The 27633-nt window shown below is 40.4% G+C and overlaps 1 protein-coding gene across 2 annotated transcripts in view; it reads left to right on the top strand.

Moving 5' to 3' along the window:
- KIAA1549 overlaps positions 1 to 18844 on the top strand; it is a 146688-nt gene extending 127844 nt beyond the window's left edge. The window contains exons 14-20 of one of the 2 annotated variants that reach the window (XM_082308072.1): positions 688 to 911; positions 2042 to 2186; positions 3831 to 4064; positions 5088 to 5140; positions 9009 to 9154; positions 11008 to 11162; positions 16350 to 18844. In XM_082308072.1, the coding sequence (XP_082164198.1) occupies positions 688 to 911; positions 2042 to 2186; positions 3831 to 4064; positions 5088 to 5140; positions 9009 to 9154; positions 11008 to 11162; positions 16350 to 16604 (1212 nt within the window). In that variant the 3' untranslated portion in view covers positions 16605 to 18844. Of the gene's footprint in view, positions 1 to 687; positions 912 to 2041; positions 2187 to 3830; positions 4161 to 5087; positions 5141 to 9008; positions 9155 to 11007; positions 11163 to 16349 lie in introns of both variants that reach the window. The other variant, XM_082308071.1, reaches the window with a different exon arrangement.
- The last annotated feature ends 8789 nt before the right edge of the window (positions 18845 to 27633 follow it).

Below are 27633 nucleotides of genomic sequence, written 5' to 3'. Positions count from 1 at the left end.
ATGAGATGCACTCCAGGGAATTTGAAAAAAAGATGGGAGAGACATGAAAACTCAGCCTGCAAGAAGAAATAGAGCTGATAACACCATGTTCATTTAGGGGCCTGGGCCCTTGTATTGCTGCTATGTTTCTGCATAGCTTATGGCGGCCTCTCATGCTTAGAAGAGGCACCAAGTTATGAGCTCAATTAGCTCTTTAAGTTCTTGCTTCTTAAGTGATGAAGGTCATTAAAGGGAATGCGTGACAGACTTCAACACTATTGATCAAATGTATCTCTGTTTGACAAACAAAAAGTAGATATAGCCTGTACTGTCTTATTTTTTCAGAGCAGTGTCACTTCTGGCAGGCAGCAGGATTTTTTTGTGTTCCTCCTGCCTTTTGTTAAAAAACTGCCACCTCTCTTCTAATTGCACCTGCTGTGCTGGCAATCATATTGTGTATAATAGTACATCTACCTGGGGAGACAATGGGGGTACTGCAAAATACCCAAGAAAGAAAGTGTGTTTACAAATTGTGTGACTTACTTTAATCCCTCAGAGATTTGGGGGAGGTAGAAGGAGGAGGGAGGGTAAGGCAGGCAGGGAGGAAAGAAGGAGAGGTTTACAGAAGAGCAGCAAAAAGTTCTGTTTTCAGAAACTACAAATGAAAAATGCAGTTGATTTCCCCCCCCCCCCCCCTCCTCCTTTAAGATACAGACAGCCCTGAGGCATAAATCTGAGATTGAGCATCACCGCAATAAGATTCGTCTTCGTGCCAAGCGCAAAGGGCACTATGAATTTCCAGTGGTGGATGATGTGGTGGTGGTTGACTCCAAAGAACAGCACAGAATATATCGGAAGGCACAGATGCAGATTGACAAGATCTTGGACCCTGGAGGCAGTGTGCCTACTGTCTTCATAGAGCCCAGGAAGAGGTAGGCTTTCAAAGATGGGAGAAAACAACTTTCTTTGAGTCAGTGTCCAAAGTACATCAACCCTGTACTTCTGAACGTTCAGAGCTTAAAATGGTTCTGATCCCTAGTTGAATTTGAGTTATCTAGGTGGAAAGGTTTGGGCTGTTCTACACATTTTTATTTATTTCAGTATATGCCAGTATGTTTTGTTTTCGAATTATTGTTTTACAAGTTCTCTGGGGGATTTCTCAATAAATAAACCCAAATGTATGAAAACTGTCTTAAAACAATTTAGTATTTGCTCTGCCATTTGTTTGAATAATTCTTGTGTGGTGTAGAGGGATCAAAATTGTAAAAGAAACATGGAAAATATAAACTGCAAAAAATAATATTTTTATAAAGAAGGGAAAAATTGCAAAATAAGGAAACCCTTGAACAACTTACAAAGCATGAAGATTCTGAATTTTAAAGGCAAATTCACAAATCAACGAGAGAACCTTTTATGTATTCCCTCTGGTAATGAGGCATGTTTGTCAGCCTCACAGATCTGCCTCCCTGGCATCATATTTCCAGAGGAGGTCTTCCCTGGGCTCTGTTAAGGGCTTACAAATACTGGCACTTTGTTCCTGGACCACTGGTACCCTGTGACTGCTTCTGCACTGATAGAAAGTAGCTTTTCCCCAACTACATGGGTTCCTCAGCTGGTTTGCCTGGTAGGGTTAAACCCAACACGCCAAGCGCAAAGCCGTGTTGGCAGTGTGGTCTGTTGTGCAAATGTGTCAGACAGTGGTCTGGGAGGTCTGGAGAGGCACTGGTGGGGGCTGGAGCATGGACAGCTTTCAAAAATTAATGTAGAAGGGAAGTGACACTGGAGAGAGTTTGAGGGAGGAAGGGGACAGTATGGAGAGCTGTCAGTGGCAGTGGTGTCAGGAGAAGCTTGAGGAGAGAGAATCAAGGCTAACTAATGGGACTGGCATGAAACACTGGGAAAGGGAAGAGAAACAGGGCTGAGGCAAGGATGACTTGGAGGGAATGGGCAGAGGAGTTCAACCTTGAGTGGGATGAGAAAAAAAATTGTAAAAAGAAACGTGGTTACCTTTTTGTCTTGTTTGTTTTTTTCTCTCTCTGCTTTTTGTTCTCTTCCTGTTAAGTTCTCGTGCAAAACGTTCTCCCAAGCAGCGCCGGCGACATCAGATAAATGGTAGTCCTATCGATGTGGAAAAGGACAGGTTAATCACAACTGACAGTGATGGGACATACAAAAGGCCTCCAGGAGTCAATAACTCTGCATATATTGTATGTATGTCTCTTGAATGACCAGAGTGCTCTGATAATTGTAATGACAGTTGTGACATGGCGAGGTTTTTGGCCTTCTGACTATGGTCTGAATGGCTAATTTCAGTCACATGTAGTTAACATGTAAATCAAAGTGAAATGAGGATTTCATTGGCAGTCTGTCAGTATTAAGCAGTAAAATTCTGCCAAATATTCCTTGATAATAAGGAGGCCAAGAACCAAAACCTTGTTTTCATTAATGTCACTGTATTATGAACATGAAAGTGTGCTTGGCATGTTTCACAATATGTTGAACATAGCTTCACTCTAGTCCAATTTGCTGAATGTTATATATTCATGTGTTACAGAAAATTTCATCCTTTGCTCTCACAGAGTGGAAGACTCCGTTCCTTTCATGAGAAATTCTCATCTTTAAAATGTGGGAATTAATTATTAATGAAAAAGAAATATGTCTTTGCGCTGCAGTAACTTGAAACAATTCTAGTACAATGTCTTGAAAATTAATTTTGTTTCCTGTCTAAAAAAGACAAAGACACTGGAGAATGCTTCTGTTCAATCATATCCATGTCACAAACTGTAGTTAGGCATCTTCAGCCGCTTCTAAGCAGACTTTACTAAGCCTAATGCTAATATGGGAAACCCCTGGACAGTTTTCATCTTGAAAGATGGTTTAATAATTTTAAGAATTTCACCATTAGCTGCATATGCAGTCAAGTGACTACAATGTTGATTTCTGCGGTTTCCCCCTGCCTTCAAACAAGAGTGTGATGATTGTAATGTCATGCTGCAGCAGAATGAATTATCATCTGAAGCTGTTTAATTAAGACGTGTCACACAGCAAGCTCAGCCCCTTTGGCATCTGTAGCGAGACAGTACTCAGAATGCTAAGTTCCTGATGAAGCAGAGGCTTTTGCCTCTTGACGACTGATTTTGCAGTCTGCATGCAGTGGTAAGAATGAGCTTTGATAATAAGTCTGCTGCTGCAAAGCTCGTTTAATTTCCTATTACTGATGAACAATAAGCCCATGTGGTAAGATCCCAGGTAGTAATTGCGATGCATGCCTCAGGTATTGCTGCTATGAAGCACTTACATGAATCCCATTCAGGTGATGCACTCAAGTTCAAGTTCCATCTAACCAGTTAGTTGCTTAACAGCTCCCTTTGTGTGTTTTTCTAGGAGGTAATAATTGTTTAATATTACTGCTGATGTGGTCAGTTGTAAGCTAAAGACTGAATTAATTTCTTGGAACTGCAAAAGCTGCAGAGAAGTCAAAGATGTAGACAGGGTTCATTGTCTTCTGTGTGGAGTAAATGCTCTCTGCATGACTTCATTACATGCTTGCAAACCACAAGATTTCTGTTATAGCTGAGTAACTCCTGCACAAAGCTCCGCTGCCTTACCTGAGATCAGAGTGTTTCAGATCACACTGCATGAAGTATTTGAATAGCTGGTGTCATGTATGTGCATGCAGAGGTCAGGAGGGTAAGGGGCAGGTTTTGTCCAGTGCTGACACTTGTGCCATTTATCTCATTGTGGTTCTGGCAAAGAAAATGTTGCTCAGACTTAAGGCACACAGGGGCTTGGAAGCTGGCTGCTTATATCTTCTCTCTGGCTGCCCTTCACCTTCTTTCCATTTCCTCCAGTCTGATCCGGACTTGCCTCCTGAACCTCAGACATCATCTTCAGCTGATCTGGGGAAGTTCCCCGGCTTGCCTTCGCACCCAGTCTCCCAGTACGTCCCACCACAGCCATCCATTGAAGAGGCTCGGCAAACCATGCACTCGCTGCTGGATGATGCTTTTGCGCTGGTGGCTCCCAGCAGCCAAGCAGCCAATTCCACAGCCGTCACACCACCCGGGGTCTCTGCAGGACAGCCGGTAAACAACACTCCTGCTCGAGCAGGGAGGGGAACCACATGCACCCAGTGGGGATCACCTTATGGTCCAACTCAGGCAGTAAACAACCCATTTAATGTGAGTGATGCAATTTAAAAGGCTTTTCTGGGCAGGTAGTTAGCACCAGTTGAGCCATGGTCACTGTTATTGTGCCCTTGCTGTCAGGACTTATCACAAATGTGGAACAGTTTCTGGAACCAGGAGAATTCAGAAATGACTGTTACAAGATGGTGAACTTGCTTTTTAAGCCATTTGGATTCTTTTCCTATTCCCATCCCAACCACAAGAGAAGATAGGAGTTCTCCTTTAGGATAACTTTTCTGTTACGATCTTTCACAGATCGGTCCTGTTATGTCCAAGAGTAAAACTTTATTTTTTTTAAAATATATGTGCTAGTTTGTATTTTGACAATGAAAAAAGAATGTGTTGGGCTTAGGTCATATTTTTCAGCAGGGCATCCACACGCTTTCAGGAGGTGAGGGATAGGGAACCAGTATTTCTGTTTGTGATTTTTTGCATTTTATGGAGCACCGAGACACATGGATAATCTTTTAGGTCATCTTGAGTTCTTCAACAATTCAGGAGAAGTTTCATAATGCCATTGGACTGTTGGGTCTGAGCCCCGTGGTCTCTCTGCTGTAGTCTGATGCTGGCTGAGGTATAAAGAGATTTCCAAATGCAAAGCTTGGTTTGCTGAAAGTTTTAAGCTAAGTAGACATTGGGGCAGCCCTTGATCTTCTGCAGGTGAGAAAAAGCATTTTTGAAAGGTTTTTAAGTTAAGTAAAGACTCTGATCAGACAGAAGAGACTGCAAGCCCACTGTAACAGTGATTCCCAGGTTTTCTTGTGCTGCTGGGTTTGTAAAACTAAGCTCTTATGGTTGCAATCAAGTCACATGTACAGGCCTAGTGATGTCAGCTGTTCATCACTTAAAAGGCTGACGGTGGACTTCCCAGGGTATGCATTTTGATTTTAATTTGGGGTTTTTTTTCCATTCTTCTGACAGAGATACGTGGAATTTGGAATGACTCCGCCAACAGCACCAGGTCTCCTACCAAGGTAGCTTTTTACTGACAGAATTATCTTTTATTATTTTCCTTGCAATTCCTCCAGAGTTCATACTGGCACTGGTATATTATTATGCAAACCACTGTATAAATGAGAAGTAACAGGAGTCCAGATCCAGCCTGTGTAATTTATTTATGTAGCATGAATGACGCATGCATGCTGTATGGAATCGAAGCCTCCATGTAAAAGAAATGTGTTTCTAGCCCCTTGGCTATAGAGATATCCTTCCAAATACTGAGTAAACCACTGAGTTTCAGCTTTTAGCCTGAAACAGTTACTCAGATGCATGTAATTCTCCCAATACTCTCGCTTTCATCTTGTTTCTGTAACCTCAGGGAAACACTCACTCGCAAAAGCTTGCAGGTGACTAACGGATTCAATCTATTTTTAACCAAGTTGAGAACAAATTACAGAGCATGGTGACCCTCACAGAGAAAGCCTGCCTTGCAGGCCTATTATTATAAAATCAGGGGGGAGAACAAATTTTCCATCTTCTCCTGGCCTTGCTGTGGGAGAATCACATAAACAAAAGAAAACAGCTGTCCAGGTGACTGTTAATTCCACTTTTGGTGTCTGTGTTTTAACTACACGTGTAGTTGGACTCTTGAGTCGTGGTACCCACTGTGGTCAGACTTCTCACCCTCTCCAAGCTGCTGCAGCCAAGGTGGTAAAGAGGTGGCCTCGTGCTGCTCCTCATCACCTTCTTACAGCTCACCATGTGAGATGAAATCCCACTGGTATCAGTGTCATTCATTAGATTTCACCTAAAGTCTTCACTGCCTTGGAAACTAGATGGTAAAATGGACATGAAGAACTTTCCTTTATCCATTGTTCTGCAGCCTGATTTTGAAAGGACCAACTAGAAAAGGAGGAGTCTCTAAGCACATTTTCTTACCTAAGTCTTAGCTGAAGGTGGCAGTTTCAGTGTGTGCGGAGCATACACGGGATGGCACACGGTATGACATGCAGTGTATTTTTTGTAATTTAGGTTACCTTGAGGATTATGAGCTTTGAGAGTGCCAACTGAAAGAGTAACCAATTGTTTGTTATTGAGGATTTTTTTCTTTGTTGGCCTGTTATGCATTCAGGGAAAATGTGATAAATTAATCATGAAAGTGTAATACACCTGAGCAAGATAGTGTCTTTGCAACATATTTTTTGTTCAAAAGTTTATCAGCCTTTAGCATAGACACTCTGGATTTCTGTAAGTTCCAAATTAATGGCATCATTATTAGTAGTTCAAATGCTGGCTCTGGCAGTGCTGGCAGATTATGTTAACAATCTGCGAGGTCGTTGGCCTTAGCAGGAAGAATTCCTTTAAATTTTCATTAAAATAGAAGGTTTCCTAAAGCTTGGTCAACAGAAAACAGGGAAAGAGTTGTCATGGTTGTGGAGTGGGGATTATGCTCAAACTCAGAAGATAATGATAAACAAATTGATAGAGACAGCGCACCAGTTACAGGAAGGAAAAATAACCTGAGGTCAGTATGATTAGGTGCCATGTATCAATGTCATAGTCCATTGGCTTAAATATCCAATGCATGGAATAATAGTTGGGTGACCGTACTGTTCCCTTCTCTGTACAAATGCAGTCAGCACCTTTAATGGGGTGGAACCAACCTGGGTAAAAAAAATTAAATGTAAAAGACCTAGGTCACATAATAGCTAGGCAAACATAAAGGCACAATGAACAGCTTTTACCAGAAAATGAATATTGCATCATGCAGCAAAGATAGAGATACTTAGCCATAGTGGATTAGTGGTGTAAAATTGATTTTTGGGGCAGTATCCCCCCACTTAATTAAATAACTGGAGATTAATAATTTTTTTTGAATGTGCAAAGATAAATTGAAGGCTGGGTCTCAGTCTGGAAATAGGAAGGAGCACTAGAAAGCTTGTATGATATAGATTCAGAGCTGTATCCCTTTTTTTGGTACTCTTGTGTTGATCTCTGACTTTAAAGAGTAGCTATATCTATCTATTATAAAGAAGATTGAGAAGAGAGGGTGATGGGTTATTAAACATGCACCTTTCAAGTACAAACGCATCAGCAATAAAGGATATATTTCCTGTCCTCGGAAAAATTCGCACAAAGTAATGCATTTTCAGTAATGTTGAGAAAATATTTTCTTTAGACAACATCAGAAAATTGTAGTAATTTATCAGCTACAAGATTCCAGCTCAGCATTGCAGGCATAAAGGGGCAGATGATAACATGCTTTACTGGTTACAGTGATTAACATAACAGAAGTGACATTGTTAAACATTACCTACCCATTCAGGCATTTATTTTAACTAGCTTCTAAGTCTGGTTGGAAATGATTTCCTCTGGATCTGCTGAGTGGACAGGTGGGATTGTATGCAAGGGAGCTGGGGAAATTCTGGGGACTTCATGGGATTGTTGCAGCTTGAACCCTTTACACCACCTCCATGTAATTCTGTATGCCAAGTAGCTGGTACTTTAATTTACAGTTACTTGTTTGTGCTTTATTAGGCTCTTATTTGGCTTTATTAGGCTATTTATTATTACGTCAGCTTTCTTTGCTATCTGGCTCTCATACAAAGGTGGTTAGTTTTCCAAATAAAGCACAAATCAAGAATAGTTTGAGTTAGATGCAGTCACGGCATTTTCCTGTAAAACAAAAGGGTGTGAAACTGAGGTCTTGAGGAATGGGATAGGTTGCAGTCCATGGCCTAGAAGGGCTTAGATGCCATTGTGGTAAAAGGCACATAAAACTCGTTCCTAGTCCTCACTTTGTGTAATTTCATGTGCCTGACTTAGGATGTTTGTCTCACTTGCTTCTTTTATAGTCACCAGTGAGAGGCTCCTGCAGAAAATGATTTAGTGAACCTAATCTTTTGCTTTGAATGCCTCTCGAGGAGCCTGTCTCTCCTCTTTGATTGTACCTGGAGTCTAAGAGAGACTAGCCTAGTAACCTAAGCATCTGAAGTCTGGGCATCCACACCTCCACCATATTGACAGGCATCAATAATCCTTGAAAACTTAGCTGCCATCAGTCTTTTAAAATATAATCTCTCCATGCCAGGGTTAAGATATGTTAAGAGGAAGCACAGGAAAAGCAGCATTTCCATATCCTTCTCTACTCCTGTTCTGTGAATTAATTACAGGGTTTCTTTTATAAGCCCCATTACGTTGGCACAATTAATGAAGTTAGATTGATGACCGTTTCTGTTGCTGACTCTTTTCAGTAAATATGTAAAAACAATGACTACCAGCACCAGCCTGAATTATAGGAAACATGAATTTTAGTATATGTTGCATCTCTTCATATGTGCTAATGACAGCTTTGAGTAGTTTGATGAATCTTAAAGAGAAAAGTTTTGAAAATTTCCTGAAGAATGATCGGAATGCTTAATGACATAATAATTGTTCATTAAATACACATGTAACGCAGTTTGTGTGGTTTGATTTAGACCAAAACTGTGTGCCCAGAAACTCTTGAGTAAGTCAGATTTGTTGCTAAGGTAAACAGCTACGTCACTACTGAAGTTGTCTTTTTCTTCTTTTTTTTTTTTTTTTTTTTTTTTTTAAATTGAAGATTATTTTTTCCCCAACGGGAAAAAGAGATCTGTGGACTTTGTTTCTCTGCACTGGGAGACCGCAACATGTGAAGAACACTTGTGTGAAATTTTGTTAGCATTTCTAACTCCTATTCCTGTGCAGTGCAGGTCATGAGGGAGGAATATATTCCTCAGATGTCATTATTTTCTTTAACATTTAAGGTTAAAATGGACATTAAAAGGCATCATAAAGAGTTGTTGTATTCAGGTACACCTGCATTACTGCTTCTAGTTAGGCAATTCACTTTGGTAATCTTAAGTCCTTCCTTTTCCACAGGCAGAACTTTGGGCCAGGTTTTCTTCAACCTGCAGAGTTAATGCACCCAGACCAGCAGCCACCTGAGGTTCAGTATTCCTCCAGAGGGATATACTCAGAGGAAATGCCATCAGTGGCACGGCCACGACCAGTTGGAAGCACTGCAGGTACGCTTCAGTTAAGTTGAATATGCATTAAAATAACCGATCCTTTTCCATATCTACTCTGACACTGAAGTCACCATTAAGATGTTATTCTCCTTCAGCTACTACCCTTGGAATGTGGTCCTTGTCTTCACTGCCAAAAAAAAAGTGATCACAAAGTGAGGTTAACTTTACATCCATAGGACCTTGCAGAAAAAGGCAGTGCTTTGCCACCTTTTTAGTATCTTACAAGCATTGGTTATCACACAGCGTATTTTCAAAAAAAAAACATTCTCTAAGAATGGAAAATTACTTAATTGTTTTAGAGCATACAGTGTATGCTAACTTTCTACTGCTGACTATTTCTTTTGTGCTAAATGAGCTAACTGATGCATCCCAAATCAGCCCGTTAAATAACAATTTTTTTAATACTTTTCTGCATATTTATTTCTCATTTCTCTTCCTAGAAGTGTATGCATAAAAGCAGGATCTTTTAGCTTCTGATGATATTATCTATTGCTGTTGTCCCATATGAAATTATCTTCTGTGATTTGGTTGTGAGAGAATTTCTGTAGTGCTCATCAATGCTATCATGAATAACATTCTAACATCACATGGCAATTAAGCAGCAAACACTGTTTCTGAGAATAAAATATTCTATTCTTATGCAAATGCCACAGTTAATTTTCTCCCAGATCAATGTTTTCTTCTGGGGAGTTGAAAAAGACTGGAAATACAATCATATGTCAGGAGTCCTAGTTTCGATAGCTGCTATCCTCTCCCTGTAAATGTTAATTGAATGAGAATGATAGGGATATAGTGACTGTCACAGTTTAATGATGATTATTTTATTGTCTGATTCACACTATTCTGTAAATGTTTATGTATATTCTGCTTTAAAGTTTGGAGGCAATTCAGATGATTAGTTCCTGTCCTTCAACATAATTATGTGCAAATATCAAACTTCTCAAATACTGGGGTTTTTTGAGAGGCAAATATGAAAGTGACCTAACTGTCCATCACGTATATCGTACTGTTTTGTCTTTTCCTCCCTTTTTGTACATACACACACACACAGAGTTTTTTCTTGCGTATCTGTGGGTTAATTAAATGTGTTTCATTTCTAATGAATAATAAAATATAATAAAATAAATTTTGTTTCCCTGTGGGAGGAAATTCAGGAAAAAGGAAAGCTGGCATGTTGTTACATGCCTCTTGCAATTAATGATGGTGGCTATCCTTGCATGTGCTTGAAAGCAGCAGGAGGGAAGGGAAAGGAGAAAGGAGGAGGTTAGCTTTCAGGCTGAAAGGAGATACAGTGTGTTCTGACCTTCTCATTAGTCAATGACAGCATCACTTAATATTTAACCAGAAAGCAAAGCTGAAAGAACCATACTCTTATATAGTCATGTATTTTGTCCTTCTGAGAGATGGAATAGAAAGCAGTCTGGATAGTTAGGGTCTTGCCAGTGTGATGCAAATAAGGTGTACCACAGGAGCAAATGTCTTCTCTTTGCTGCTAAGTAATTACATGAAAACATTGCCAGGGCTTTCAATAAATGCTGTTTGGAAAGGGCTGGCATATTTTTGGAATGAAGTGTAGTCCGTGTCTGAGATGCATATATCTCAACTTCTTCTTTCAGTGCAGTGGCAATGAAAAGCATCACACTCAAATGAACTGCACAGAATGCACATAACTTTTCCTTCTTTATTCTACACTGACAGCCTTCTTTCTGCTGATTTTTTTATTAATTGCACAGAAACAGAGCTCCACTTTCTTCTTGTCTCCTGCTTCCAACAAAGTTTTATGTTGTCATTTGTCTGCCCTACAAACTTGACTGTGTATAAAGATGAAAAAAACAATATTTGCTTTTAAGGTTCTCAGATACAGCACCTCACTCAGGTGGGAATTGCTAGCAGGATCGGAGGTCAACAAGTGGAGATCCCCTCAGGCAGAGCAGGGCATGGCCAGCCGGGGGGGCCAGGGTGGCCCCAGTACCGTGGAGAGGATGAATATGCTAGGCGAGATGCAGTGAGTACTGTGTTACACATTTGCATAGTTTCCGAAGTAGTGATATGTTCGGGTATTTTTTTTCCTGCATTACTGTTTGGAATTTTCCCCCCCCGGAATACTTTCAGTTGCTTCTCTGACATTCTTTGCTTTGCTCTTCGAACCCTCGTTAGCTATTCTAACTTTTGCTTGCTATTCTTTTACCTTTGCTTCTCTCTGCTTTCTCTCACTTTACCCTAACCTTTTTTTTTTTTTCTCACTTGAGGCCTTCACCCATTAATTGCAGTTCACCCAGTTCTGCTTCTGAGCTCCAGCAGAGGTGGATACTGCTTTCCATTTTCTTCTTTGAAATATGCCTCTGTATTTTGAGATCATTGTAAGTAGAAAACATTGAATTAAATTGTCCCAGACTACCGTCCTACTTTGTATTGGTATAGTTCTTTTGTCTTCTGTATCAGTGTGCAACAGCAGGAGTCAGAGCGATGGAATAAGGTACTTACTTGTACATAACAATAGAGGTGTTTCAAGTTATTTTCCTAGCCTATGTGAGCAGGATGTGGGAAATTAATATGTATTCGTTTACCAGTGTTGCCTAGGCAGCCGTCGTGATTTCATGTTCTTGGCAGTGGTGCTTCTAGAGGTTGACATTTCTGGTTGAACCAGATGTGTGAGGTTGAAAATAGTATATGGGCCTTCCAGGAGAGATACAGTTGCCTGCTACCAGTCCATGTTTGATGTACTTGCATCCTGAAGCTGACTGACCTGTGACAGCTTTATTGAAGTATTCTTGAGAGCAACAACTTTATGCTCCTTCTTTTGTTCCTTTGCTTAAACTATCATTTTTCTGGTTTCTTCCTTGAGGGAGGAAGGAAGGATCTCCTTCTTTTGCATACTTAGGGCAGTGTGTGTTCACACTACTTGAAGTTGCTTTGCAGTATTGCATGATCTCAAAATGGCTTTACATAGAGAAAATGCAACAGGATGGGCCTCATCTTTAGATTTGAACTTGAGAGGAGCAACATAAAGCTTTTGAGAACTGGGCACGCTAGAGATAAACTCTACTGATACTATTCAAAAACTTTAACTGTCAAAGTTGAAGGATGTATTTGCCTAACTGAAGTTGCTATCTGTGCTTGGAACTGTGATGTTTGAGTGCAAGAATATCCTAATTTCAGTTTACATCTAGAAGAGCACTTGCATGAGAGATCTTAGTGTCTCTCCTGTTCCGTTTTCAGAGGCATCTCTAGGTTACCATTCATTGCCCCTTCTTATCCTTTGTCTGTCTTTTCTGTAAATGACTTTTCCAGATCTGTGGGCCTTTCCCTTCTGTCCCCTAAGTGCACGTTCAGCCATTACTTTCTTAATATTTTATTACTTGAATTGCTAACATATTACTGAAAGTTCAGTTACGGACCCTTTATCTGAGATGCTATGCAAACAGTTGGTTTTGATATCAGTTACCTGCACAACTTTCAAAAATTCATGGCCCAATACAATATGATTTGGTTGCAGTTTGCACCTTCGGTCACCATTTCAGATGGGTACATGTCACCTCAATCCGGGTTGACTTTCTTTTAATTAGTCAGAGTTTAAACACTTCCTCGGCTTTGACAGAACTTTTTGCTAACCGGATGCCGTGGTTCATATGTTACTGCAATGTGATTTTTTTCAGTTTGGGTTTGTTTTTTTTTAAATGCAAAAGGAGGAGATCACAGACTAAAACTATCTGAGTACGGTGTCAGTTGTAGGAGAGCTTACCTAGAGCCTGCACTTTCCTTTTCCTATGAGGAATTCTTTCTTTTTTTGCAAAGGATGATTCCCATTTGAAAAAGAAAAAAAAAAAAAAAGACCAAAACAAAACAAACCAAAAAACCAACCAAACAAAAAAAAAAACCACCAATGTTATTAGATGAGCCCTAGTCTTGTAGTTTTCAGTAGTTAAATAATTACCTTCAGAGTTTGGATTCCTTCACTAGGACAGAGCTCTAAATTTGTCTTTCCTCCTTTTGGAAAGGAGGATTTACTTAATGACAGTCACATTCCTTATGGCACAGTATTCAACTGATCCTTTGCAAACAGTCTTACTGTTCCCTCATTCTGAGCAAGTTTCTAAAATTAAACTCTGCATTTAGGAAGATTAGATCTAGAGCGCTCTTCTCACCGGCAAACTTGAGAGGGATCTGCATTTGTGTTCCTGCAGTGACCCTTTTCCTCGCAGTATCCTCACCTATTGTTCCTGCAGTCAACACCTGATTTTTCCTCTGGAATATGACCTCTCACTTTTATCTCTTGACCCAAAGCCAGTGTGCAGGTTACCATCAATTCACCTTAATTCTCCATATAGAAGGCCTAGGCAACCAGGATAATTGGAGCATTTCCTTAGCTGACACAAAATACAGTACTGAGCAAGTGGTCATTTGAGCAGCAGAACAAATGAAGCCTGCTTTCTTACAGATGTGTGTAGTGTCTCGCACATCTGTACCTCCCTACCACCGCCTGGCATCACCTCCTATCCATTTACAATCCCCTATAGCTCTCCACTGTTCTCCCATGTCTTCTCCAGGTTTCCAATGTTTCCCCCAAGTCACCCTTGTCCTTTTACTCTATTTTTATATTCTGGCTGCCCACCGTAGTGTCCCTAAACCATCTCACCGTACTTCAAGTTGTCTCTCACGTCCCCTAGCTATCTATCCCCTGTGAGATACTTGCTGGCTGACAGGTCCAGCTGAGCACAGCCTAACCTGGCCCTTCTGCTACTGAGAAGCAGATTGAATGATAGCCTAAACCAGGTTATGTCTAATTAGCTACTTATTTTTGTAAATTTTATAATATATATATGTTCATACATATATGGGGGTGGGGTGGGGTGTATATTTATACATTAAATTCAGTTGAAATTGGCCACAGAGATCAACAGTTATTAAATGGAGATTAACATATTCACAATGTGATCTCATAAATCTTCATTCCTTAAGAAGGAAGATTCCACAGAGATATTTTTGTCAATTATTTTGTACTGCTGTTAATTATACAGAAGTTTCTATATAAAAATATATAATTTATAGATACTATATAAATCTATATATTATTACATATATAATATATTGATGTGTATTTCTATTGGTAAATAAATTTAAAAGTAAAAAAACCAACCAAACAAAAATACTTCCAACCTTTTTACTCTCCTTATTTTGCTGTTGTAGTTTAGTATAGGTTAGGTTTCTAAACCAATCTGGTTTTGAAAGTTCCCAGACCTGTTTAATTCTGATGTTATACATGAGATCACAGAAATACACACTTCTGTTTTTTCTGAGATACTTAAGAAAACTTTGATAACCTTAATGTTAAAAACGAGCCACTGAGGTCATCAGATGTTCTTCCTAACTTCCCTTAAGAAACCATTCTTGTGGTGCTAATTCAGTGCAGTATGAGATAGGAGCTGAATCACATAATGCATTTTAATGTGAAAGTAACCTGAACATAATTTAGGTTGCTGTTAAGACTCATGTGTCAAGGAATGTTTGCTTTTAATATTTTTTTTGTGTCATCTCTTTTCTATAAACCCACAGAGTACTTGTCAGGTTTGCTAACTCTAGACTGGAGGTATGAATTAGTTTCAGGTTTCACTGCGAAACAAATAATTCTGAACAATCAAGAGACCCATTCATTCCTTTCTGGTACTAAAATCGCCTCCGTTTTATAAGAATAAGACAGGATGTTACTTGCAAAACCTTCTTTACCTATCATTCTTCTGCTAAAGCCTCTTTTCCTCTTAATCTCTTTCCCCAAATTAACTGTGTAAATGATGAGTGCTGTACATGAACTGTGCAAGAGAGAATCTATTATTAGTTCTACTTTATACAAAATGGCTTAGATTTTATTCAGTTGTACTATGAGATATGTTAAGGAACATACTCTCGTGCGTTTTTGTGTTCCCTGCGCACCGCTGCCACAGTCACTCGAGATCCCCCATATCCGTCCCAGGCTCTGCTTTGTAATCCCTTCATTCCCCTCTTCCTCCCCACCAAATCCTCTTCTAGTTGACCTTGCTGTCCTTTCTTCCCTCATCAGATTGCTCTCTCTGCTACTACTTAAGGCTTATCCACAGAGAAAGACAGTGCTCACTAAATCGTGATAACTGTGATCTGAACATGCTGCAGCTAGCTGCTCCTCATCCCCAGCGCAGACCCTTTGGAAGGGGATTACACTGCTTTGCTCCCAGTTGTGCCTTCAGCAGGGTGTGTTCAAGTCCTTTGTGTCCGGTGTTTTCTTCTGGCTGCCTCTCAGCCTTCAGCAGTATGAGGCAAGAGGAAACACCGGCTTTAGGGATGTCAGCTGGAATTTAGATTTTTTGAAATGTACCTCGTTTGAGTCCATACTGGGAGTCAGTGCAGTCGCCTAGTGTACTGTAAATTCATGCTTTGTTTTACTGTAAGCAGTTTTTTTTCCAGATAGACAAGCCCATAAACTCAGGCTTCTGTTTTGTTTCTCTCTTGTTTTGTTAGAAAATATATGTTACTGAACAAATGCAGAATTAACCCCTTTCTACCCTGAAACAATGATTGTCCCTAAGCTGGGATAGTGTTTCTCAGATATGTAAACCAGCTGTTGAGTATAGAAAAATCCAGTCTTTCCAATTTTAATAATTTTCTCCTGCTGCTTCTTCTGTTGACCATGTTTTCCTGGGCACTGGTCAGTCACAGGGTCCTCACAAGTGTACAGTCTGAACAGGCAAGCCAAGCAGAGAAGGGGAAGGTTAAAGTAGTAGTATCTCTGTATAGATAGTATGGAGAAATAACAGCCGGGAAGAGTGTGATTTGCCTGTTGTCTTTTAGGAAGTTGATGGAAAGGCAAGGGAAAAGAAGCCAGTTCTGTTGACTGCTGGTTCTGTGTTTGTTTTCTTCCCACCTCTTTCCACTTCAGTTTCTAAACATGCCATAGATTAGAAAGGGGGTCAGACCTTTTGATGGATGCTCAAAGAGATTTTGAAAATCCCTGAACTTGAGGCAGTCCAGCAATTTTGTGTACATATGTTGTTTTGTGCTCCATAAGAGGAATCACTCACTCATACAACAGAAGAACAGTGGCAGCAGATAGAAGCATCTCCATGCTGCTTTCCCTCTGTTCTGTGCCTTTTTGCGTTCTTGTCTTTTCTGGGATTATCATGCTTGTTCAGAAAGTACAATAATGCTTTCTACCTTTTTCCAGACGCATATGCATGGACACCAAGAATATTCCTCCTCACCAGTATTCCAGATGCCGAGGACTTCAGCCAGGCAGCCTTCGGCACCCCCTGCTCAGCTTCCACACAACAGCCTTCAGGGCCAGGGCCTTTGCTTCACCACCAGTTCCACTGAGGACCTCCAGCCAGGTCACTCTTCAGCCTCTCTTATCAAAGCAATTAGAGAAGAACTACTACGACTTTCTCAGAAACAGACAACAGTGCAGAACTTCCATAGTTGATTTAGCATCCCCTTGCAAATCTGCCAGGTATCTGCTTCCTATGGAAGCAAAGACTTAGAGGAAATCAGCAATGTTGTTCTCTCAAAAGAATGAACTTTCACAGCTCTGTTGACAACACTCTGGAAAAAATGAAAAAGGCAGCCAGATGAGGATAGTAAGGAGAGATGGGGGACAAACAGGGAAAATCATCAGTGTCATCACAAGTAATATTAATTAATCTGCTAATATTACGGTGCTCCTCTTCTCTCCCTACCCTCATTCAGCCTAAGAAATAAATAAAACCTTAGGTCAAGAAGTCAACACTCCAGCCACAAAAAAAATCACAGGAACAAACTCCAAGTATGATAGACTCCTTTTTCTAAGGAAGTAGGCGAAGGTTTGAATAAACTGAGATGACATTTTGCAAGAAATTACAAGTATTCTGATCTCTCCAGTGCTTATGGGGAACTGGTTTGTGTTGCTGTTCTGCAAGATTACAAACTGTATAAGCTCAAAGGTGTTGAAGGTGTGATCCCACATAGAATCACTTTGGTTGTCAGGAACAATGGGACCACTCTAGAATAAAAGTCTTTATGAGCTACTTGTAACAAACTGGAACAATAATTGTTATAGCTCTGTGCTTCCGAATGGAGCTACCCTCTGCACTCTTCCTCGTTTTCCTTCTGGTGCTGAAGCTTCAAGTGTTCCTTCATCTTCAATGTTCGCAAAGTGAAACATTGGCCTTGTATAACTAAGAAAGTATCTGTAGACTCATTCAGGCTGGAAAAACAAAGCAAAGCATCCAAACAGAAAGGGCTTGGTATTTATTTTGTTTAAAAATTCTTGAAAACTGGGAGAGGAATACTCAGCCACAGTTGAATTTGGGGAAATATGTATGTATATCTTTAAAAAATATATTTACATACTATATGCTCTTGCAAGACCAGCGATAAAATATTGCCACTTTGTAGTTTGCTTTGTGGACAGAAACCAATCCAGCCTGACTGGTACAGGGTCACCAGCATTACATTATAAATTGATGTTCTGAATCATTGCTTATGTTTGGATCGGAATAATTTTAGTGAAAGTCAGTGACAGTTTAGAGCATTAACATAGGCTTAGATTTGCGGTTTTGAGACAGTTTCTATATTTATACTTGTTTCCACTGTCCCTTTGGACAAAGGGTAAGCATTATCCCCATGGTAAGAATGGTACGTGCCATGGAACTGTTTGTCGCTGTTTTTTCCAGAGTTTTAATTTAATATTAGCTACGAATTTACTAATATTTGGCCATTGCATAACTGTAACTGACATAATACATACGGAAATTTTACTTGAGTCATGATTTGTTGGAGTGTTTTTATTTTCAGATCAGAGTGAACTAAAGCTAACAAACTGGCACAGTGATAGAGGGTAAGCTCAGTGTTTGTGAGGAGGCTTCGGAGCCTTGCCCTAGAAAAGTGAAAAGCAAAACTATTTGATGCTACAGTGTGGGTATTTCAAACACTAGTAGATGGTAGTCGTAAAAAGGCTAAGGAGCAGCAGTCTGCCAAAGAGATCATTGGGCAGTTGATCGGGGGTAGGTCTGCATTTGCCTTGCTTACTAGGGTACAAATGGCATTGGTAAAATACAGGTATAGTTACACTGGTATGGTATGGTGGTCTTTGGCTACCAAATCTGTTCCTGGTTCCGGTGCACAGGTCAGTAACTGTGACAGGAGTAACTCAGACTGAAATGAAAACAGGTAGGAGGACACCATGGAAGAGCCCTACGTACATTGTTCATGAAGTATGTATATAACATTCATTGCCAAAGCCAAAACTAGAAAGCAACTGGCTGCTCACTGATGTAGGAAAAAAGGTGGTATGTTTCCCCTCTTTGTTAGGAAGCTCAGCTCACTTATTTTTCTCTTTACCCATGGTCATCAAAAGGCTGTATGAAATTGTTTTGAGGGACTTACTGTAACGAAGCAGTCTAAATTAGTTTCCAGTTCCCTGGCCAATACTTAAAGCCCTCAAGGGCACTGGTTGAGGTTTGAATAGAGTCAGAACACCAGCATGGTTTTGAACAGCAGTACCAGCAGGTTATTGTGTTTTGAATTTTTTAAGCTTTTTGTGTGATAATCACTTCTAGGATAAAAATAAAAAAAAAACCACACTTATTTTCTGCCAAGTTTGTAAACATGAATGTTGCCAATACTTCTGCAAAGTGTCGGGTTTTGCAGAATGAAGAATGTATCAGGCAATGTTTATTTGGTCTTTTTGACAATACTGAAGACTGACTGTTCGTAAGTGTTCCCATTAAAACCATCTCTTTCATAGCCCACATCCTTCTCCAGCTTAATTCTGCAGTGAGGTCAGAGGCCAGTGCTTATGAGCATGTTACTGTGACTTCATTTCAAGAAAATGTGGGCTTCTACAAAGTAAGTTTGTTGTCTGACTGCTGGTTCCGGCTATTTGAGAAGGAATACGAAATAAAGAGTTTTGAAAGTTAGAGGTACTTAAGTCATTTCTCATTCATTTTTGCTAGTGATGGTGATGCTATTATGATAGTCCATCTATTTATATTTGGAAGAGTAACCTTTTTCTTCTCAGTCCCAAATGTTATGAAGAACATGTACAGGACAAATATGTACTGGTAAATAAAAGAGGCTTTCTGATGCAAAAATCCCTCTTTAAAACTTTACAAGTTCACGGGGAAGGGCAGTAAAATATTAGAAGTCAGAAAACTGTGCTTGGAAGTTATGTTCTCAGACTGGCTGGAGGCCTGATCCACTGTTCACAAAAAATGGTATGGCATAGTCTGTATCTTCATATAGTAAGAAAAGTAATACATAAGGCATCAGTTCCAAGGATGGCCTTAACAAGGGAGACCCACACTTTACTTTCTGCAGCTACAGGTCAAGCTGGGTTTTTCATGTGCTACAAAAGTACTCTGTGGAATGCATGTGCCAAAATGTGTGTTTCCATTTGGGAATTCAGGGAAAAAAAATCTGTAAGCTTCTGCCTCCCCATGTGCTTGAGCTCCCTTGCCAATATTTTTTTATTGCCCTATTAAAAGGGGGGGGGGGACCCCAAACCTTTTTTTCCTGAAACTTAAAGTATCCTGAATTTAAGTATCTGTTAATGAATATACCAGTTTCTGAAAACACTGATTAGATGAGAAGTTTGTACAGGCACAGAAAGCTGTTACCAACAGTTACATCCATTTCCATGACTAAACCATCTGGTTCATGGAATCCTCAGGCTCTTCTCTTTCTTCACAATTTTCCTTGACATTTGTGTTTAGTCTGTGTTTGGTTTGGCATATAGAAGAACTTGGCGAGATGAGAGCTGCGTAATTTAGCTTGGTTGGTTTGCTTTTCCTTTCCATGGCCAAAATGTTGACCTCTAGCCTGCTTCTTGATTATCTTTGGAGCTAAGTGAAATTTTACAATTATTTTTCATACACTCAATTTGAAAGGCAGGGCACACTTCAGTACTATAAAATATTCTCTACCAGGATGTAACACATGGTCCTGTCAGTGACTGTGGCCATGTGACTCAAGGAAAAAAAACTTGCTTTTAGGAAGAGTAAATTGCTTAAGTGCTGGACTCGTAATGTTAAATATGTGCACTTTGGAGCAGTAAGTGGAATTTCACTGACCCTTTGCAATGTACTGTACTTGCAGTGGTTTGGAACAGGCTTCATATATAGTGGTTGGCAAGCAGCAGTATCGCACAAGGTCTATATATCACCTCTGCACCCAAAGGAGTGGTTGCTGAGATGTTGGCTACCCTGCTATCATGCACCTTTGTACACACACATAAATAGATTGATCACCCCAAAGGGCATGTTCTACCACGTGCTGAAGCCAGTGCCTTTAAATTAGACCACTGACAGCAGGGTTACAGCATTATCTTAAGAAGAGGCTGTTTACAGGGATCATAACTTCCCAAGAACCAAAACAGCTGACACTGTTGTGTGTTAACTCACGGCTTGAAAACACATTAGATGGATTATACAAGCAAGCTAGTATATATTTGAGCCCAAGTGAAGTCACCAGTTGTGTGATGTGGATGGCAGCAGTTGAACTCTTTAACTCTTACCCTCACTGCATTCTCCCCTTCTCCAGCTTTAATAATTTTTCAGCTCAAGGAAGAAATGGGCATTTCCCATTCCGTGCCTTAGCTAGCAGTTCTTTGTTAACAGGTGCCAGTCCTTGAAAAAAACCATACTTTGGCCAAGAGCTTTGAAGTGGCAGGATGAAGAACATTTGTGATTTTGAGGTGGGAACATGTTGTGGGCCATATTTTTGCAGCAGCGAATAAATAAATGGATAAAAAAAACCCCAACACCTGTTTGGTGTTTTCTGAACATGGACATAAAGCTGACTGAAAAGGGATTACAAGAAAAAGGATGACATCTGATTGTCAGAAGGCAAAGGACAGCAACCAGGTCTCCAGGACCACCTGTGACAGTGCATTAAAAAGAGAGAGAAAATCTTGGGGACTCCCCCTGCCCTCGCTCAAGCTGATTCCGTAGCACAACACCTCTTCTGTGCAGTCCTTCGCCACTTGCAGTGCTGGTCTGTACAAGTGAGGAACATCTTTCGTCAGTGAGACTCCCAAAAGCAGTTCACCATGGCTGTAGAGTTTCTCCAGAACTGTTCAGATGCACCTAGAGAAAAGTAGCAGCTTTAAAATGCTTAAATGTGGAAATGAAAATCGGGTACCCTTTTGTGGTGGGCATCTTTTCCCTCTTCCTGTTATATTTTATTTTAAAATGGCGGGGGAAACCCTGGGGGTGTATTCTACTGTCACCAGTCTGCTGTCATTCACGTATTCCGATATCTCTAGGTCCTAAACACTGAGGAAGCAGAAATTAGGAATGGAAGTTTTCAGCAATGCTGATGAAGGTTCCCTGTAGTTATGCAGTATTTTGGTGTGACTGCATTTGAGTGCTTGAAAAGTCTGGTCTCTCTCTTGTAGTGAATGTGTCTTGAAATGCAGCTTATGTCAGAAGGAGGGCTGTGAAAATTTTCTTCTGTATCTGTGACACTAATTCAGTGAGGGCGGAACAAGCTCAGCTTGCCACAGCTCATACCAATAGGACTGGTAGTTCAGATCCAAATGTTGGTCTGCTTATTGTCCCTGGTCGCATCTGCATGACTTCCACAGAAAACCATTGAGTCGCACGTACGCTTTGGAAGGAGAATTTATCCTACGAATTCCTTCGTACAGTTTGGGATGCACTTGGCAAGATGTGTCTTAGCTTTGACATACAAGTCCCAGGGTGAGCTTACTCACCCTGAGAGTAGGAAACTTGAGAAGCAACAATCCTGGGGAGTGGCGCTGCCTATTTAAAGAGACTGTTCTGGAGTAGAGCTGCAGTCCTGTGAATCCCACTGAAGACTGATAGATGAAAAAAAAGGTTAACATTAGTACTAGAAAAATACACATTTTTTTGCACTTCATAGGTTGTAGAGCTGGAATGTTTTGTCTTGCTTTCGTGTTACTTTTTCTTGATACCCTTTACATTTAAAGTATGTGTTTTCCTTTGTAACGGCCACTCCTGTTTAGTTTTGAGTAGCTCTTACTCCGTAAGTGGAAGTTTATGTTTAGGCTGTTACGTCTTGCCTTAATCGGAATAAAATGTTGGCACATTTGAACAAATGCTCTGAGGATTCTTTTGAAATGAATGCTAAACCTCCATGGATCCCTGACGTGGTGGTGTTCGGGTTCACTTACCATAATCCTCTTATTGCCACGTGGAGAGCAGGCGAAGTGAAATGAGAATTAAGAGAGCAGAAAAAAGACTGAAAGATGAAAATGATTGGTTTGCATTTCCAGTTATATTCTGATGTACACACTTCTTAAGAGCTCTGTCATGTTCCCATGAAAACTTTTCTATGATTTCTGTCCCAAGGCTTCTCGGAAGTTGGTTTTCTCGTCCAGGCTGTTGGAACATTTTAGTGCTGTGCATGATTTAAAAGCAGTAGTTGGATATTGTTTGTGTTTCAGGAAAGACGTCATCATATTCAAGGAAAATTAATGCAGTGTTACATTTGGCAATGCACTGCGCTCTTTTGGTCCTGAAATGCAGATCTGAAAGAAGCTTGACTAAAGAAATAGGAATTTAAAAAATACTGCAATAATAAAAAAATCGGGGAGCTTTTATCCTTGGACTTAAGGAAACAGGGGAAAGAACTGTGGATTAGCTACTATCAGTAGTGCTTCAGTGTAGTTGCCAAGTATGAAATTGTTCAAATTCAATGCATCACAGGTGATCTGGGCATCCACGAACTCATGAACCAATTACTGGATTTGTTAGTCCATGCAATCCTGGATAAAATGGTTTCAGGTATGTCGCCTTGCATTTTGCATGGAACGCTTCTTGTCAAGCATTGCCATGGATGAGTTTGATCCTTACGATAGTTTCTGTCTTGCGGCTTGATGATGGCAGCTTTAAACAAGAACACTTCCAAAATTCAAGATTAAAGGTGAGGAATCTCCCATTTAGAGGATTTGTAGATGTGCAGTCAAATATTTACATTATTGCTGCATCCTCCCATACTTCACTGCCACGTGGAAGAAAATTTGCCAGGACGCTGGAAACCACATTCTTGCTTTTGCAGAGTAGAACTGCAAAGAAGTTAAGAGAAGCTGTTGGTCACGTCCAGCAGACAGCATCACTGACACAACATTGCCTCCAATAACCTCGCTTCTGCCTGGGAGCAAAGAGCACTGTTTCCTGCAGCTTTGCAACTTAAGAGGCACTCAATGCTAGTGCCAATGAGCGTTATTTAGTCCTCTTTATTTAAGGATGAACTAATGTCTCCTACCTAACGTTATCACGCATCTGTGCTAGACATTAGTATAGCTCAGCTAAAGCATGGTGATTTCTTCGTATATTTGAGCCCAGAGTGTTGCCACATTAGAACTGAATGTTGTTGGACTGATCTGGTTTAAATACATGGTACGTTGAAAGGCTACGAAGGGGAAACAGCCTAGCAGAGATTGCTTTGCAGATACCTCCCGTCTCTTCCCCCATTTAGATAAAGGAGACAGAGCTGTAGAGGACCTGAAGAAGTACTGTAACTTTTGCTCCAGAAGGTTACACTGAAAGATGAATTTGGCTGCATATTTAATCATGTGATCTGGAAACTAGAAGCTAGGTAAGGTGGTTATGGTTCTCCTGGTGACTCACCAGCCATAGCTCTGTACCACTTGCTTTCTCTTTACGATTAGATAAATCAAACAGGTTGGAAAAGCCACTGATAGAAAGGGTGTTAATAAAAAGAACTTAGTGAAGTCATCAGAAAAGAGGCAGAGCTTACAGAAATACCAGTTGGGGGTGAATTTGATTTCCAGTTCCCCACCGGAAAGAGAAGAAAAGGAAAGGAAAAGGCAGATCATCTGGGTTGTTGCAACCGATATTGGGCACAGCTGTGGGCAGGGAATAAAGGGAGGAAACCTAGTGTATTGAGTAACTAGCGAATAATAAATGTGAAGCTGAAATGGGTAAATAGTTTGGAAGATATGGCCACCAAAAAGCACAGAGGCAGCAGAAAGTTTAAGTAGGACTCAGAGATTAGAGAAAATTCTTCTATATGCTTGTTTTTAAAAATAAAGCCCCTCATGAAATAGTTGAAGGGTGACACACTGTGTTTAAGTTGGTGCACAAACTTTCAGTAGTGAATATGTGAAATTTATGGAAAATAAGATAAATGGGAGAGAGAAGGGGGGGGAAACCAGAGTGGCTGCAATCACAAGGGGAAAGTTGAAAAGAAAAAGCCATAGCAAGGTATTATTGCATGAAACTATCTACAGTCCTCAAAGGATTAATTTAAAAATGCTGGGGGGAAGAGCTGCTGCAAGAGAGCTCAGTTCTGTATCAGAAGGGTGCTGTATTTCGCCTGTGAGCTGGGCAGAGGAGGGGAGGGGAGGATTGCTGTATGCGGCGTGCTTTTACCTGCTTCCCCAAATACCGGCTGCTGGGAGACAGAACTGGACTCACGGGCCTTTGATCCCACCTTGCTCTTGCAACCGCATGCAAAAGGTCTGTACGGCCTGTGGCATCTTCATCTAAACTAGACTTTAAATTGCCCCACGATCTTTTTGGTTCTAAGTGGCAAACCAAACCGGGGGCAGGGGGGACGCCTTTGGAGAGACAGCGAACTGGAGGGATTTGGGAGTGACACAACGTGAGTGGGGTTTAGTTCAGGCTGTCCCTAAAACATGTGTCTGGCAGGTTTACAGATAGAAGGTGTGACTTTACCACTCGTAGTGGCAGGGGGAGAAAAGGTAGACTTTCACAATTAGTTTAGTTCTTTAGCTCTTGGAGCGAAGGGCGCCCCAACAAGCAGGGTGTGGGGCTTGGAACAGAGCTTCGTTTGCTGCTCGCTGAGACTGGACGCTTTTCCCCTGGGAGTGCAGAGAGGCTTTCATTTTGGAGGGAGAAGTCAATTCTGGGGGAGTTTTATGTCAGCAAGACATAGAGGCCCATAAACCATTATTTCTGACAGGTGAGCAAAATGATTAACTGAACGTGTCTCTAGATTTCATACCGTCAGATTGGACAGGAAAAGTCTGTGTGTCTTTCAGAGCTGTATTTTTTTTTCCCAGCTGTTTGGAGACTTGGGAGACAATACTGCATTGTTTACCCCGTGTTTGTTTCTGGAAGGTCATTATGAAAGAGGAGTTGGAAATAAACTCGTTGAAAAGTGCATGTTTGATTCTGAGACAGAAACCTGAAGCGAGGTTTGAATTCCACAATAGATGCTGATACCATAAAGTAAGTGGGATCTGGAGTGTTAAATGAGAGAGGGTGGTTGCTTCTCAGTCGCCTATGTTTCATTCTTGGGCTGTAATTAATTACAATAATTTTCTGAAATCCTGGTTTTTGTAATGGCTTTATCAAAATTCCTACAAAGTCCCAGTACAGAGCACCTTTTCTTATGAATTTAACCTTTGTCTTTTCTCTGCGTGTTTCGTGCAAGTAGGAAGCTCTGGTGCTTTCCAGTTTTCATCCCTCTAGTGATTTTGCAAAGTGTAATCATTGTAAAGTGCAATTGCTTAATATGTAGCTCATTCACTAAAACCCCAAGGATAGAGGCAGTGAGTAATGTGAGTCATTACCAGAGCAATGGTATCTAAGAAGATGAAGAGTCATGCATCAAGTACCAATCCATTTAGTCTTGAATTAAGAATGTAAAAAATCACTAGTCAGATGTGATTGATATTATCTTCAAGCAAATTAAGTAGTTACCCTGGAATGCTGTGCTGCTACTAATGTTTTTTTGGTATTGGAAGTGCTGATCAGTTACATGTTCCCTACTGCTCTGTTTGTCTATCAAGCCACTTGTAGACCAGCAGCTTTCCCAGGCGCCATCTGCATCTCTCTTTCCTTTCCAGGCACTGCATATTTTAATGCCTGCAATTCAGAAACTTTGCCCAGAAAATATGAAGAAGTGTTCTGGCTTGATCAGCAATATTAGGGTTCAAACTCGTGTTTTTCAGTCACGCTTACTTTTATTCAGCCATCCAGGTTTCAACCATTTTTTGCTTTTCTTTGTACTAAATCATATGAGTTGGAATAGATTTCTTTTCCGTCTCATTCCAGCGAGGAACTTTCTGGCCCAAGGATATAGAATTTAACATTTCCATCATCGTTCTGAGAGGGTAGTTTGCAGCTTAATAGGTGATAAGAGCTATCAACTTATTTTTACATGCTTTGAGATGCACAGGAGCCTAAACCAGCTCAGTGCTACAGCATGACATTGTATGTAGCGGTCTGAAGGGTCACCGAGGTTTAACACAGGTGAAATGATTTATGCATGCTCTAAATCAGGAGTTGCTTTGCTTCCAAGGTTTCAGATGGGAACAAAAATGACAGGCTTCCTGAATTACAATGAAAAAAAAAAAAAAAAAACCCCAAACAACAAGGCAAGGCATGTGCTGGATATACCTCTCTCCCTTGAAGTCAACAGGACTCGGGCAGCGTTGCAGTAGTTGGGGATCTACTATTAGAGGTATGATAATGTCAGTGATATTATTAGGAACATGAGATAATAAATGACTACACCAGTCTATGACATTGCTCGTGGACCACATTTATAAGGCGTTGTACTATAGAGTCACCTTTAATTTGTGCATCAAAACCAGACCACAGCCCTCTACTGTGACTTGACTGGTCTTAAAATAACCCACGAGCTGTGCTACTGTGTGTTCCCTAGCTAAAAATATTCCAGGAAATGTAGCAGCAGACAACAGATAATCTTTAGATTATATTTACTGTAAATTAAGTATGTATAAACCATTTCTGCATACTAATTTTTTATCTTCATATCAATTTCTCAAGTCTTTCGGATGCAACTTTTTTATTCTGCACTTTCTCTAACTATTGACAAGCCCCTGAAACACTGGCAGTGCTGTTAAGGCTTTTGCACGGTGTGTTGCTTTGCATTGTACTTGCGATTGCCCACCATGCCTAGGATCAGTAGAACACAGAGCGTGTACCTCAGAGTCTCTTTAAAACAATATTTTATTGTTTTGTACTATATTGCATAGGAACAGATAAGATGTTTAAGTTGGTAGCCTTTGAGCTTTTGGGATACTGCCACTTTGTTTAGGGATCCCAGAACATTATTTTATTATTAAGTTCATTACAGGACTACATTTTTCTAAGTGACCTAATCCACTTCATAGGAAGTTAAATGACTTGAAAAGAAGAGGCTATAGATCAATCCTGCCAATGTCAGATGTCAAAGCAGGTGATGCAGTAAGGAAACAAAACTGTTGTATTAGATCAGAGGTTTACAGGTCACTGATCTAGAAAAAGTATGCCTTTCACAGCAGAAATGATCTGTAAGCTGTTCCATTTGTATACCTGATTTTGTTGAGACTTGGGTGTCGCCCTTTAACATAGGCATACAAAATCCTTGGGGGCATTACATTGTATGAAAAACTATGGGGTTTTTCCTTTTTTCCCCAGTTCAGTTGAGCTGGGAATCATCAACAAAAGCTGTGAGAAGCAAAACTTGAGGTTTAAGTCTACTACATTCCTGGA

The sequence above is a fragment of the Platalea leucorodia genome (assembly GCF_965183815.1).
Source record: "Platalea leucorodia genome assembly, chromosome: 4".
Lineage (NCBI taxonomy): Eukaryota > Metazoa > Chordata > Aves > Pelecaniformes > Threskiornithidae > Platalea > Platalea leucorodia.
The sequence above is the reverse complement of the archived record's forward strand: the minus strand, read 5'-3'. Positions and strand labels throughout refer to the sequence as shown.